Below are 16161 nucleotides of genomic sequence, written 5' to 3'. Positions count from 1 at the left end.
AGTGGCGCTGTGGCTCAAGTGGTAGAGCACTAGCCTTGAGCTGAAGAGCTGAGGGACAGCGCCCAGGCCCAGAGTTCAGGCCCCACGACTGGACCCCCCCCCCAAAAAAAAAAGAAAAAACTTCCAATGGAGTTGATACTGCAACTAAGACTCAGAGAAAAGATCCTAGCCTTGTCAAGAGCCAGTGAACAGTGATCCAGTAGAAGGAGCAAATGGATGCCAATGCCATTTCCCCACATTTGCACTCCAGACCCAGGACAGAGTCCTCATATCTAATTCAGTCCCAGATAACTCACACAAGTATCTTCTGACATGAGATATATGCATTCAATTTTCTTACTATCACAGATGAGTTTGGGTCATAAGATAAAAAGAATACTCATAACTATGATACTTAAGTAGATCTATAACGTACACAGAAGGAAAAATCAAGGAAGACACAGAGAAGGGCAGAGAAAGACAACTGAAGGCATGTAAATGAAGCAAGTATAATTCTTTTCCATTATACAGCTTCTTTTGAAGAGCTCATACCTTCTGCCCTTGAGTATTCTCATACTGCCCAACTTACATAAACATGTGGTTTAGTGCCCATTGTTCCTTTAAAGAAATACTACAAAGATTAAGTTACAATGTAATAATGTAGACCCATAATTTGCACTTATTCTAATTTCCTTTAAGTTTTAAGTTTATGTCCAAATATTAGTTGAAAAGTATATGAAATATATACAGCAAACCTGTTAATCAACAATGCCTACTAACAATTTTATTTCTATAGCATAAAAACTACTTCTTTAGAGGGTAGAAGTAAAAATGTTCAATATTAACAAGATCAAGACTTGAATTAAACAATCTTTTAAAAACCAGTGTATTAATTCCTATTTTCTGTGAGCTAGTCAAGTTATTTACAGGAAGTCTGCCCTCAAAAGGCATAGAGGGTTTCCTACTGCTAATTGAGGTTAGATAAAGTAACTCATTTCCTTTCTGTTAATCCTTCTTACTCTGTTATACATTTACCCATGTAAGAATTTTTCCTGTCAAGGACATATTCTAGGCCAACAATGAAGCCTGGCTTGCATGTTAATGAGACTCACCATCTCCCATATTCAAAGTTAACCTTTTATTTTCTTCCTTAAAGATTGTAAGGAATTTCCATTATCCAATTATATTAGACCGAATTTCCCTAGTGTCTATGTAATTTCTTTCTTCTTGTTTTGTCCCTGATGAATATGGATACAGATGGTAATTGTACTTTTGTTAACAAATGAGTCTTGCCAAGTCAATAAAAAATGCTGACAAAAATAGTACGCTGTAGTGTCTTATTACCTGTAGGAGAGGCCGCTGTACCCCCAGCACCTTCATGGTATCTGCATTAGCTAGGATCTTCAGGGGGTCAGATGTTTTAGTGACCCCTTCAATCTCCTTGTCGATCTCAGCCAAGACTTGATTGAGGAAGATGTTTTTGATGTACATGGTGAGAAACTCTCGAAGAGGACACTGTTTGGTTGGGCCAAGTCCCAAGGCGTGCTCAATCTCTTGAATGAATCTAGAAGACAGAGTGAAAAGATAGTTAAATATTTCAGAATATCCATGGCTATTCTCATGGAGAGAGTAAGATCACCAGCCCATTTATATATAATAATAATAATCTACTTTAAAAATAATCTACTAAGTAAATAGAAATGGGATGAAATAGAACAGCATGATTTCTAACCTTGAGGAGAAATAAAGAAATTAATTAATTTTAGTACTTCAAGAAGGACATATATACGATGAATAGAAAGGTGGTGGTAGAAAAGGGGGATATAAGAGAGGTAAAGAGGATAGAAGAATGTCACATAACATATACATATACATACATATGTACATATATGTAACATGTATATATAAATACAGCATAATGAAATATATCAAATGCTGTTTGAAAAGGGAAGTAGAAAGAGAGAAGGATGGGAATATAGTGAAGGATGTAAACTTGTTCAAAGTATACTGGGTACATGTATAGAAATGTCACAAAGAAACCCCTACATATTACAAATACATGTTAACTCAAATACAAATAAATAAAAAATAAAAGGAAAAGAGTGCAAGAGGCAAAGAAAAAAAGGGTAATAACCAAAAAATAAAATTGTGGTAAAAATAATATGTATATTTCTCATCGAAACATTCACAAGTATACATTTAAATAGAGAGGGAAGTTGGGGAAGAGGAGGAGGGAGGGAGCATGGAGGGAGAGGTATGGGGGAGATAGAAAGGGAAGGGAAAAAGAATGGTAGATACGCTTTAAATTCATAATGATGCTGGGTCTGCAGATGAAGAAAGGGAATGGGACTTGAGTTAGGGAACAAAGGAGAATATCAACTTTATTTGTAACATTTGTACCAAATCAATTAAAGTATATAGCAAAAATTTATGAGTCTCAGAAATGAGTGTGTAGGTGTTTTGTTTTAACTTTTTTTTTTTAAATAGGGACTGTTCCTACTTTGTGTGGTTTGATATTCAGGAATTTAACTCACCACAGTTTTAGTACAGAGCATCATTTGCCCAACAACATGGTTTAAATCCCATAGAGTCACAGATAGTTACCATAGTATATTAACTGAATAACTGCATAAAGTAGAAAGTACCACGATTAGTTCTTCTCTAAGCAAGTAACTGGTGCACATCTTGACTGATAGCCAGTAACATTACTTTGTCCATGTCTATCAGAAACTGTTCAGTTGCTATTCAGTTTGTGGCTGTGGGGTCTTCTTGTCTCCCATGTCTCTTCTTGCCTCTGTGTTTTAGAAACATGGACAACAGAGAAGGAACTGGCTAAGACAAAAACAAAACTGAATGTGAAACACTGCAACTGAACTAGAGAAGAAATACAAGACTCTGGCAATGGACAAGGCTGCTATTTGAGAGAAATATGTAGCCAAAGGCAAATTCTCAGCATAAATGAAGAAAGTGCTTATGAAGAAGGGAGGAAGGTGAAGAAGAGATAGTATGCAGAGAGTGATTTGGGCACAAAACTTCACATTAAAGGATTTCTTAGAGATTTCACAAGGAAAAAAGGAAGAATAAAATACTGATCCAATACAGAAATATGGCAGTTTGCTATGGCCTAGAATAAATGTTCGGGCTGCATTGTACTATGTGCAGAAGCAAGACAGTATGCACTCACTGTTCAAACTATTTTTAATAAGATTCTTAAAAATAAATAGACAAATTCTCAATGTTTCTAATATTATAGTGAACTTACTTAGTTTCCTTAATTTCATTTCTATATATTTGACTAATTTGTAGAAGTTTCAAAACAATGACAATTTTCTCTGTTGTTAAGACATTATATGGTTTTCGCATGCACAGTCACTTCCATAAAGCTACATAAAGTGAGCTGCCTTTACTTTTATCTTGTTTTAAAGAGGAAATGAAATGAAATGAAGACAAAGGATGAACAGTTAATTGGGTAGATATGTTTCCAACTTAAATCATAGAGGATGGCTAGAGATCAAGAGGAAAGACCCAACAAGAAAGTTAGAAAAATGATCAAAGGCCATAAAAACATCACATAGTAAATAACAAAATACAATGGCTATTAAATACACAAAAGTTCCAATTTTATAAAAAGAATAAAATAACAAAATAAATAAGTATAAATAAAAGAACAAAATAAATAAGTACCATAACAAATGTTAGACCTCCGTAATTGGCCGAATTTGAGAATTCTGAATCATACTTTGTGTGAAAGAGACATTCTCATATATGACTGATGGGAGTAAAAAATAATGCAACTCTTACCAAGGGCAGATGCCATAATTATTATTCAACATTATAAAGGCATTTACTTCTGAACCAGAGATAACACTTCTGGGAAATTCTTCTGGCAGTTACAGTAGATCTAACGATGGCTGAGATAATCTATCTATAGAGTACATAGATCATTTCATCATTATTTTTATGGTAAAAGACTTGAAAGAACTCAAAGTCTTAATCAGGCAAAACCAAAATAAATTGTAGTAAGCTACAACTCTGAATAACCATCAAATGGGACAATTTTCCAAGTACTAATGTGAAAATACTTCCAGAATATAGTGTTTATGGAAAAAAGATAACGTACAGGTCACTATGTATTAGTATTTACTACAATAACTTCTGTATATCTTCTCACTTATTTACTTAATATAAAGACACCCAAGGGAGTTCTTTCTCTTCTATGAAAAGCAGGGGTGGGAGTGAATCTGAGAAAAAAGTGGGAATTCAACTTTTCAGTGATAACTTTTAATCATCATTTGATTGTTAATAGCTATGTATTAAGTACTTGATTAAAATTAAATTAGAAAAATTTAAAATTATGGAAGACTATATTTTATAAATTGTTTTCAAATTAGACCGCCTTTAAGATTTGGCATACACTTCCCTTAGTTGCTTAACCTCATAGTTTATTTAATAAATCAATATATTGCACATAATTTTTATACACCCAGTTAAATACTCCATTTTCCCCCAGTAAATGGTTTCTTTTTTTGAATTTTTTGTTATTATAAAGGTGATATATAGAGATTACTGTTTCACAAGTCAGGTAATGAATTCATTTTTCTCCCAGTTTTTCTCTCCCAACCCCATTCCCAACAAGTTGTAAAGTTCATTTCAACACAGTATCTAGTGAGTATCACAGGTGCATTTGTTCGGCCTTTATCCCACCATGTCCGTGAAAGGGGAAACACAGAAATGGTGGGCATATTTGTTTTTGGACAATGTCACCCCTTCCTCTGTTCTCTCAGTTTTTCCCTCCTTTTCCCACATACAAGTTGTATAGTTCATTCTTAACATAGTTTCTACTGTAAACATTCATTTTTAATCTTGGCGTGTGTACGAAGGGGTGTGTAGAAAAGGGTGGTATAGTGGTGTTCATGCAAGTTTATCAAAATGAAGAAAACAAAACAGGAAAAGAAAGTGTCAATTAAGTAGAGAAAGAAAAATGGCATCTTAACTGATGTTATTAACATGGAAAAGGAAGAAAAAAGCAAGATCTCATGAGCCTTTAAGGAAAGGATAAATGGAAGGCAGGAAAAGTGGGAAAATTAAAAGCAGATAATGAACCTCACCCAGGAATTTCAAGGCCCTGAAATCCTTCATCCTGCCATGCTGAACCTTTTTGATCTCAACTAGAGAAACTCCCACCAGGTGAATCCTGTCCATGACAAGCCTCCAAAACAAAACTATTACTAATTGGGTAATGAACAAACGCAGCAATCCCTCTCACTATTTCAATATTATGAGACTCATGACTCTGAATCCCTATGCACTTTCTTAGATTTAGAAAAAGTTTTCAGAGCAGAAAAATTTCTCACAGTCTCAAAAATCTTTAACATGTATCACAACAAGATTTAAAAAAAAATTTAATCAGCTAGTTCCTAAACAGTGACAAAAGTCTCTAAATTATCTCTATTTTCTTTCTAATCCTGAATTTGTGTTTGGTGCCCATAAAACATGAAGTCACTGCAAGTGGCATTGGCAGAGGGGAGATTTCTGTCACATACAAATCATTCATTCCCTACAGCACACACATCTGTCTCCAATGACTGACTTGCGCTGATGTTGTCATCTCTAACTGGAGGGGACCTATTCAACATGTTTCCAAACCTGCTTTCAGAGCTGCAAGGGACCCCATAGTGCAGAAAGCATATAACATGTAGGTGGAGGATGAAAGAGAAAAATGAGGGCTGTCTTCTCTATCCCTTCTCTAGTCAAAATCAGGTAGAACTGTGGTTACTAGGGAGGAGGGTCAAAAGATCCAAAATCCCTTTACACAGAAGAAACAAACTCAAGAGCTCTATATACCGTAATCCTGGCTATTATAGTTAAGAATATTTTGTATAACTGGTAATCACAGTGTGCAGATTTTAAGTATTCTTATCACAAAATATGCTTAACACGTGAATGATAAGGATGTATAATAATTAACTCAATTAGCCAATCCAAAATGTATGCGTATTTGAAAACACAATGATATACATCATAAATACATAGGATTTTTTAATCAATAAAAATAACAAACACAATAAAAAGATAAGCTCTGGGAAGATCATACAAAAGAAACAAAAAAATCAAATAGAACATTGTAAGTACATTTAAAAAAAACAGCAACAAAGATAAAACCTCTTGTGTCCCTATCTTGGGGTTCATTTTGCTTAGCATCATCTTGTATGGTCATATGTACATAGCTTTTGATCTTTTCTGCTTGTCTGGTAAGATTATCCTAGACATATTCTAGTTATTGTAAATAAGGGAAACCATGGGACCTATGTTTCTTTGGGTCTGGCTTACTTCACTTAATATAATTTTTTTCCAATTCTTTTCATTTCCTAACAAATGGGGCGATGTCATTATTTCTGATGGAGGCATAGAATTCATATATATATATATATATACACACACACACACACACATATATATATCACATTTTCTTAATCTGTTCATCTACTGAGGGGCATCTGGGTTGGTTCCATATTTTAGGTATGGTGAATAATGCTGCAATAAACATAGTTGTGCTGGTAGCTTTAGTGTGGCCTTGTTTGTGATCGTTTGGGTAAATGCCCAAAAGTGGGATTGCTGGGTCATAAGGGAGCTCTATGTGAAGTCTTTTGAGGAACCTCCATATTGCTTTCTGATTCCGGTGCCCCGCATCTTGTATATACATTTTTCTAACTTGGGGAGGGGAAGAGAAATAACAAAATGCTGAAACAAGGATAGAGTTAGACCCATTGTAATAATGAGATGTATAAGACACTATGTTGAAAACAAACTGTACGACTTCGGGTTGGGGGGTAGGAGGGAGATGGGGAGATGGGAAGGGAAGGGCTGGTAGGGGAAAAACAAAGCCGGGGGCAACAATGCTCGATAGGAAATGTACTCATTTCCTTACTCATGTAAATGTAACCCCTCTGTACAGTGTCTTTAGAATTAAAAAAATATATATATATATGAAAAAAATGAGCTCTGGATATGGTGGTTGATGACAATCCCAACCAGTCAGGCAAGTCATAGTTTGAGGCCAGCCTGGACAAAAAGGAAGACCCCTTTCTCAAAATCTAGGTATGGTAGTGCATACCTGTAATTCTAGCTATATGGAAGTCACAGTCCCAGGATGCCTAAGCAGGAAGCACCAGACCCTATTTGAACAATAATGACAGCAGAAAGAGCCGGAGGCATGGCGTAGCAAGTGAAAAGCTCTGAGTTCAACCCCAGTACTGATTCCCCCCATCCCCTTTAAAGTTAGAAGCCATTTACTGAATTGGCTAAGTTCCCTTTGTTGGGGGCAGGAAGGACACAGTAAAAGGACATTCCTGGCCAGCTGGGAAGTGAATATCCCTCATTGTCACGAGGAAGGGGGAACGACTTAGGGAAGCAGAGTGGTCATTCAGAGCACTCAGGACTCAGAGCTTTGAGCTAGAACACATGGACCTGGGCAGGCCCTCTCACCTCAAGTGTGTATGGGAAATGGGTCTACATCATGCTGTACATACAGCATCTAATTCACACCATTGTTCTCATGATTAAGTGAGGAAATATAAACGAAACACTCAGAACAGACTGACATAGAGTTAGCTGATGAAGTAAATGTGGCTGCTGCTGTATTCTTTTCTTTTTTTTTTGCCAGTCCCGGGCCTTGAATTCTGGGCCTGGGCGATGTCCTGAGTCCTTTGTGCTCAAGGCTAGCATGTTACCACTTGAGCCACTGCACCACCCAATCCCCTCCCCTCCCCCACCAAAGTTGTAAAGTTCGTTTTTGACATGACAACTTGTACTTCTCATAGTTGCATCGGGTCCACCTGTATCCTTAAATGACTTGTTTTTCCCCATCTCCTTCAAAAATTATACCGACATCAAATATAGTGAAAGCAGGGGTTATACTGTGGAGGAGGGACATACAAAGCTACAAAGAAATAATCTTATAAATGAGTTAGAAACAAATGCATGAAAGAAAAAACATTTAAATACATATCTAAGGGTTCATTTTCCTAACATCACATTTTCTGACCTTTCCTGCTTGACTCATACTAGATATTGCCCTAAGCTGGTTTTGAACCACAACCCTCAGATCTCAGCCTTCTGAGTAGCTAGGATTGCAGGTGTGAACCACTAGCACCCAGCAGCTGCTGCTATTTTTATAGCAATTACTATTAGTATCATTTATTAGACTTGATAAGGCTGGAGATTAGAGGCAAGCAGGACAGGTTTCATCATTTTTTTCACCTTGCTCTTTTACTTTCCCAAATTCCACCTATAGCCATTAATTCAGACCAGTAGATTAACACTTTGAAAGTTTTAGTAACAAACAGATTCAGGAATGAGCAAATTCCAGTCTGGGCAGAGGCCAAGTATAAATTGCTCCCTGCTGCATCCTCAGTACTACAAGAGGGCAGGTATTGAACAAAACAACTGACATGTCTTTAATCTCGACTCCTAGTTGCAGGAGCTATAATGTGACCTACTGGTGTAATATTTATTTACATCTGAGATCCAAATGAACAACTGGGAAGGAGACAGAAAAAAAATCACCCCTTGCCTCCATCATGACAATGTTAAATGGTACCTCTTTTTGAAAGTGTTCTGTTTTTTCCCAGACTTTCATATTGTTTTGTGTGTGTGTGTGTGTGTGTGTGTGTGTGTGTGTGTGTAATATGATTGTTCCTGTTACATTTATTTTCCCCTGCTCTTTCACACAACATTGAAAATTTCCTTTAATGAACACATTCTTAAACCAATATTCTATTGGGGAACATTAATGAAGCTTCCAAATTTATTATAGACAAAACTACAATGACAATCTTCATTTTGCTTCTCTTGAACTAGTTCCCATAAGATAAAGTGTTGCACATAACTCCAACCTTTTCAAGGCAAGGGTGCCAAAGGTCTTTCACCTAGCATTTATTTTTAATGATTTGGTGAATGGAGGTGGGGTCGGGTGGAGGGAGAGATAAGGGTATAGAATAGATTTATCAAAAAGCCTATTTTTTCCCCTACCAACAAGGCTCCTAATCAACAACATGGAAGTAAGAAATCACAGAATTTTTAACAGTGAAAAAGTGTCTCATTAGGAAAGAAAGTACTTCACTTCAAAGTTAAACTCAACACAGATGGAACCCTGTCAGAAAGAGTATTATCTCATCTCAAGAAGTGCACTCACACTGGGGATTTCCTAGCCGGGTACAGGATGAGCAGACAAATGCAGAGTACAGGTACATCTGTGCATGTGGAAAAGGAGACAATGAAAATCAAAGAAAGGATCTATATAATGCAGTATGTAGAACATCTAATTAAGGGTTGTGAAGAACACATTATCCAATTCAGCCTCCTAAATGTAAGACTACAAAGTAGATAAACCCAACTATGCAAATAATGAGAACACCAAGCAAATCTCATCACATTCAAATGTTAAAAGCATGGATTTAATTTCCTAAGTTTTAATATTACTATTTGTACAAATTTAACCAGTGGTTTTCTTTTCAGATTATCAACAGGGGGCCTTTAAAAGTTTACCCATATACAGTACCTGTCTTTTTAAAAATTTTCATTTCTTGCAATAAGGCATGTACCTTTGGATGCATGAATGAGCATGCATATCTACATTTCACCTGGTATTTTCAAAAATTTTATCTCGATGTAATTGTTATCCAGGGAAATTATAAGCTAATTTAAATTTCACTTGAATGTCTCAGACCCCTTGCTTTAGCCAGCCTCCTTAGCACATATTCTATTTGATCATAAAGCTCCATTTTTCCCATTTCATCTCAATAAAAAATTGTGGCTGTTGCCAGCTGGAATTATCCTTGAACACAAAGGTCCTCTACTATATTGCTATATTGTAGAAGGTACAATGGGAGCTGTGATCTTTATTTATTTGAATGAAGACAGATAGTAATTCATAGTGAATTTTTTAACACTATATTTGAGATCCTTAGCATATTTGATTTGTATGTATCTATACACATATATGTGTAGACATATATATTTGTATGTATAGATACATACTCACATATTAACTTAACACTCAGAATTTCCTCCCAGACACGGGCCTATCTTTGTATAAAAGATTGCAACCAGCCTGGGAAATGGGACTTCAGAATCCAGCAAAGGTCCAAAACAACTCAGCTGGCAGAAAGAAATCACCAGCATATCCCAGTAACATTCTTTTAAGATGTGTGCTAATTATGCAATTGCTCTCAGAATGACATTTAAAGGCATAGAGCAAATTGAAAAAAGGAGAGAAACCTAAGAGGAATTGATTTGAGATATATTCAACTTACTTGTATTATGGGAGTGGAAAAAGATCGTTTAGAAATGATTTACAAAGGAATCATTCGGAAACAGCAGCAACAGGCATATTTAAGACCATAAATCAGTAGAACATGAAAACCGAAGAAAAATCCATAAAGGTTAATGCACTTTGGAGCACATTTGCCTCTTAATTCATGGGAGTAAGCCAATGGCACATCAGAAAGAGGCTCTCCCCAAATAGACTGTAATTGTTCATGCTGAGTCTAACTACTATCTGTTCCTTTTGTATAGAAAGATTTTCTGGGTAAAAGTGCAAAATAAGCTCATCATTGTAGAGTCCAATCATATCCTCAGCCCATGCCCCTAGGAGACAATCTTCTGAACTAATGAAATAAACAGGGATTTGGGTGCTCTTACTTGTAATGAGCGCAATTCATGCTTAGGACTACAGGAGAAAAGAAGTAAAAAAAAAAAAACAACAAAACAAAAAAATCATTAAGTAACAGGAGAAAAGAATATTATCTACAAAATTTGGGCTCTGCAGGCTTACAAACAAATTTAACTTTTAAAAGTCTTTCCATGAGTATATTGCAAGTGATTTGTGACTACAGATAAGTGCTCCCTCCAGACTCAAAAGCACTTCAGGTAAAAATGAAGTAAGCCTCTTTAAAATGACAGCTGCTAAATTTTTTAAGCATATAATTTGGAAATTGAAGTGACTTAAACTCTAACCCTCAATATCAAGCAATCTTTTCTTTTCTTTCTTTCTTTTTTTTTTGTCGGTGGTGGGGCTTGAACTCTGGGTCTGGGCACTGTCCCTCAGCTCTTCAGCTCAAGGAGAGTACCACTTGAACCACAGCACCACTTCCAGTTTTCTGATTGGTTTATTAGCGATAAGAGTCTTGTCAGGTGTAGGTGGCTCACACACTAAACCTAGCTACTCAGGTGGCTGAGATCTGAGAATTGTGATTCAATGCCAGCCCAAGCAAGAAAATCCTTAAGAGTAAAATAGAAAATAATGTAAAGGTAAAGATAACATCAATTTAATCATATCTTCTGGAGGTGTAATGTATTAAATCTACCCTATCTTATGTCTACACATCAGATTGGCTTTTAGATATTCTAATTAATACAAGACATGGAGGAATCTAGCCAATAGTCTCCTTGCTGATAGGTCAGTAGGAGCTGTATTAACACCTATGCAGTACATCCCATGCCCTGCTCAAAGAACTGTAATTTCCACACATGCTATATGAGGACTGCACTATTACTTCATTTTACAGACGAGGATTCCAAGCAAATAAAAAAAATAGCAGTCATATTAACAGCAACACTTACACTGTTCTTATTATATGTGAGCATAAGTAATCATCATGTTTTCTTTACAAATGTATGAAATTAAGTAGTATTTTAACTTCCATCTGGAAGAAAAAAGAAAGGCCTAGAAAGATCCAGTTATTTCCCAAGGTCACACAGCTAGGATATGGCTAACATATGGCTCCGGAGATCATACTGGTATTACCCTACTCTGCCCACCACTCTCGTCTTATGTAATTCCATGATAAAACACTAAAATATGTGATATAGTGAGATCTTACATAGATGGAGAGAGCCATGATACATGTTAAATACATACATTTCAATACATCTAAGAGTACATTATTGAAATGTAATAGTTCTTATATCCAGTCATGCCTATTTGTTCCTAACTTGTGTTTTCAATCATTTGTTCAGATATTTGCAACTAGAATGTCCTTCTGATAATTCAAATTTTGCCCAGCACAGATGCTTCACTGTACTACTGGGATTTTAATTCTCTCCTGTGTTCTCTGTTTTTGGGGCTCAACCTCTTAAGTAACTTTTCCATTTTTTCAAACTTCCAGACCTAGAGACACCTTTTGACAAAAACTTTAGTTCATTCATACATTAATTTTGCTCCTATCTTTCCACATTTAGGGAATATTTATGGAATGTGCTTTATGGGGTACATTGTATGGTACACATTACTGTAGGTGCAAAAGCATCCAGTGAATAAATCTTGCCCCTTGGGCTATTATTCACATAGAATATGACATGAATGGGGCCAACTGGATTAGCTCAATGCTGGAGTCCAGGCAAACACTTATGTGTTCCCCATTTCTAACATTCACACCTCATCAAGTTCTTATTAAATGAGATAAGGCAGAGGAAGTGACAGAACTTACTATAAGGTTATTTTTTTCCTAGGCTTCCCTAATCTAATATCTGGTTTTCCTAGTTTTAGTTCCTGCTTCTTTCAATTTGTGGAACAGACAGCTCCCATATCAATCTCACTGAAACACAGAATACAGAAGTGCTTGTATATTTGTAAATAAGCTTTCTTTTGCCTCCAAGCATGTTCAACCCCTTAACTAGATCATTCTCCCTCTACCTGATCCATGACCATACTGTGTCCCAAAGCAGCTACGCTTTTAGATGAAATGTTACTTCTGTGTGGCTGAAGGCCCTTGTCACTGACCACTTCGCTACCTTCTTCCACAGCACACGGTTATGATGAGTCAATGGACTACCAGTTTTAAAACTTCTTAGAAGGAGAGAACAGGTTTTATTCATTGAAAATTTAAGCTACCTACTAGGTACCCAAGAAATAAGTATAGTGTTATTTCACTTAGTTTTCTGTGTATTCACCAACAAACGTTGCTTTCTGTGTACACCCCAAAGTGTAAGAAAAAATATCCCATTATTTTTTTTCATGCAGTCTATGAGGTCTACTTCTAGTGCAGCCTTAACTTTCTAAACTATAGCATGTAATAAGCTAGACCAGAGATTAGAAAAATTACCATTTTCACTATAATCTTCCTTTCAAGGACCAGTTCAAAGCTAACATGCTTTGTAAAATTTTCCCTGACCATCACACTACTTTAATTCATTACATCATAGCATTAGTTATTTTCCTATATTCTTCTCATAGCAGAACCAATCTCCTGTGTTTTATGTTTTTGATTCATTTTTGAAGCACCTAATACTATATCAAGAAGGTGGATGTAGTATTTTAGTAAATGTAAATATTAACTTACTATGGTAACTGATATTTGTTCATTAAAAGGCCAAATTTTCAAATGGGTTATAATGGACAAATTTCAGGTTACGTTTTAATGCATAAATATGGTTGGACAAAAAGATGATAAAAGAATGAAAGTGGTTAAAAAAAGGAGGTTGTAAATTAGATGATGCATACATGATGTTAAAGTGTGTCCAAATGAGGCATTTCAAAGATAAATTATCAGCAAATTAAAACCTAGTCCCTCTCTCTAATGTGAAATTCAGAGAATCTGGTTCAAGTTGAGTGCTACTCATGCATCAGTTAAAAAAGTCAAAGACCAGAAGAATTCAAGTGTCAAAAACATAATGTGTACATCTGTTGGATAAAATTACAGTGTATGTTCCCTGGAAGAGATAACCGGTTACTTGGTTTTCTTCTTCACTGTTCCTCTACTGAGCAGATTTCATTATGTTTAATAAATGAATGCTTTCAGAAGCTCAGTTTGAATTATCTCTAATGAGCCTATTTGGTGACTAACCTGGTTTCTGAATGGAGCTTCTGTCACCCATACTCTTGTGTCTACCCTTCCTTGTTTAACTGCTAACCTTAATAAGAAGGGCTGAAGAAGGTGAAATGGTACCCTAATCAACAATTTTTAACATGTCATAGAGAATAATCATTATATACAGCTTGTTCCTTAAACTTTTCATCTTTTTAAAAAATAAGTTTTTTATTGTAAAGATACTGTACAGAGGGGTTACTGTTACATGAGTAAGGTAATGAGTCCATTTCCTATCGAGCATTGTTACCCCCTCCTTTGTTTTTCCCCTATCATGCCTTTCCTCCCCACCTCTCCAATTCTCCCCTCCCCTCCAACGCCCCCCTGCAAAGTTGTAAAGTTCATTTTCAACATACTGTCTTGTACATCTCATTGTTACAATGGGTTATCCTGTATTCTTATTTCAGCATTTTGTTATTTCCCTTCCCCTCCCAAAATTAGAAAAATGTATATACAAGATGTAGGACACTGGAATCAAATACAGTGACAACACGGTTATACCATGGGGTAAGAACATACAAAGAAACAAAAAAAACCCACAAAGTACATTATAAGTACATTAAAAAGAACAATAAGAAAGATAAAACTTTTTGTGTCCCTATCTTGGGGTTCATTTCGCTTAGCATCAGGTTATATGGTCACACATACATAGCTTTTGACCTCTTTTGCTTGTCCTAGACATATACTAGTTATTGCAGATAAGGGAAACTATGGGACCTATGGTTCTTTGGGTCTGGCTTACTTGATTTAATATAATTTTTTCCAAGTCTTTCCATTTCCTAACAAATGAGGTGGTGTCATTCTTTCTGATGGAGGCATAGAATTCATATGTGTGTGTGTGTATGGATATATATAGAATGGATCAAGAAAATGTGGCGTGTTTGTGTGTATGTGTGTGTATATATATACACACACACACACACACATACGCCACATTTTATACACACACACACACACACACACAGACATACACACACACACATGCCACATTTTCTTGATCCATTCATTTACTGAGTGGCATCTGGGTTGGTTCCACCAAACTATCCCAACTTTTCATCTTTATTTACATACTTCATTATTTAATTTTAGCCGTATTATCTTCTTACATCATTGTTGGTTCCCTTGTCTGCTTCAGTGCTCACATTTTCTCAGAAGAAGATATCTTAAGAATCATGTAGCAAGTTTCACAAAGTTATTATTCTAATGGCTGAACCTTATTCATTAATTCACTTTTTTTTTTGATTGGTCGTGGGGCTTGAACTCTCAGCCTGGGAGCTGTCCCAGCTCAAGGCTAGCACTCTATCACTTGAGCCTCAGTGCCACTTCCGGTTTTCTGGTGGGTAACTGGAGATAAGAGTCTCATGAACATTCTTGCCTGGGCTGGCTTTGAACCGTGATTCTCAGATCTCAGCCTCCTGAGTAGCTAGGATTATAGGCATGAGCCCCTGGCATCCACTTCTTACAGAGCCTTTTCTATTTGGAAGCCACAATCACCTTCCAAAGTCACGTTTGGCCATGCATTTCAATATGACAAAATGGGTTTTTACAGTAACAACGTATTATCAAATGTGAACCAAGCTAATATTTCAGCCAGTGTTCCAGAGGCATCAGTGTCATTTCCTTCTCTATGGATAGTTTCTTAAATAGATCTACATGTTATGTATGAATTAAAGACTTTGTTTTATCATTCTATTTTATTCACTTTTCATATCCTTTATCAGGCCAAACCATACTTAAAAATTCTGCTCATAAATCTGGGGTATAGAAAAGTAGAGATTATTATATTTGTATATTGAATAAGACAGAAAAAAGAATAGTCTGTCTGGCTGATAACTTGGAGATATATGTATCAATGGTAAAGGCATTGAAATGATAGACTATTCAGCACTTCCAAAGAAAAAGTTGATTATATGAAAGAATCACAAATACAATGTTATCAATTCCTGCAGAGCTGGTATTCTGTGGCTTACAATGATGACAAATACCTAAAACATACCACAGATTCAACAACTGTTGAAAAATTAATGTTTTCTGCCTGCAACCAGTGGCTCACAATTTTAATCCTAGCTACTTAGATAGGCTGAGATCTCAGGAACCTGGTTCCAAGCCAGCTAGGCAGGACAGCCTGGGAGATTCTTATCTTCAATTAACCACCAAAAGGCAGAAGTGGAACTATGGCTCAAGGTGGTAGGGTGCTAGCCTTGAGCAAAAATGCTAAGGTATAGTGCCCAGGATCTTAGTTTAAAAGCACTAATACTAGCACATTTAAAAAACAAGCAATAATTAATGTCTTCTGGTCAGTGTCTTACACTCGAGT

General features: G+C 36.1%; 1 protein-coding gene across 1 annotated transcript in view; it reads right to left on the bottom strand.

The window, feature by feature from the left end:
- Exoc4 (exocyst complex component 4) overlaps positions 1-16161 on the bottom strand; it is a 691471-nt gene that overhangs the window by 209400 nt on the left and 465910 nt on the right. The window contains exon 11 of the mRNA XM_013021696.1: positions 1324-1543. Coding sequence (XP_012877150.1) covers positions 1324-1543 — 220 coding nt within the window. The remainder of the gene's footprint in view (positions 1-1323; positions 1544-16161) is intronic.

Source organism: Dipodomys ordii, unplaced genomic scaffold (genome assembly GCF_000151885.1).
Source record: "Dipodomys ordii isolate 6190 unplaced genomic scaffold, Dord_2.0 Scaffold56, whole genome shotgun sequence".
In the NCBI taxonomy this organism is placed as follows: domain Eukaryota; kingdom Metazoa; phylum Chordata; class Mammalia; order Rodentia; family Heteromyidae; genus Dipodomys; species Dipodomys ordii.
The sequence above is the reverse complement of the archived record's forward strand: the minus strand, read 5'-3'. Positions and strand labels throughout refer to the sequence as shown.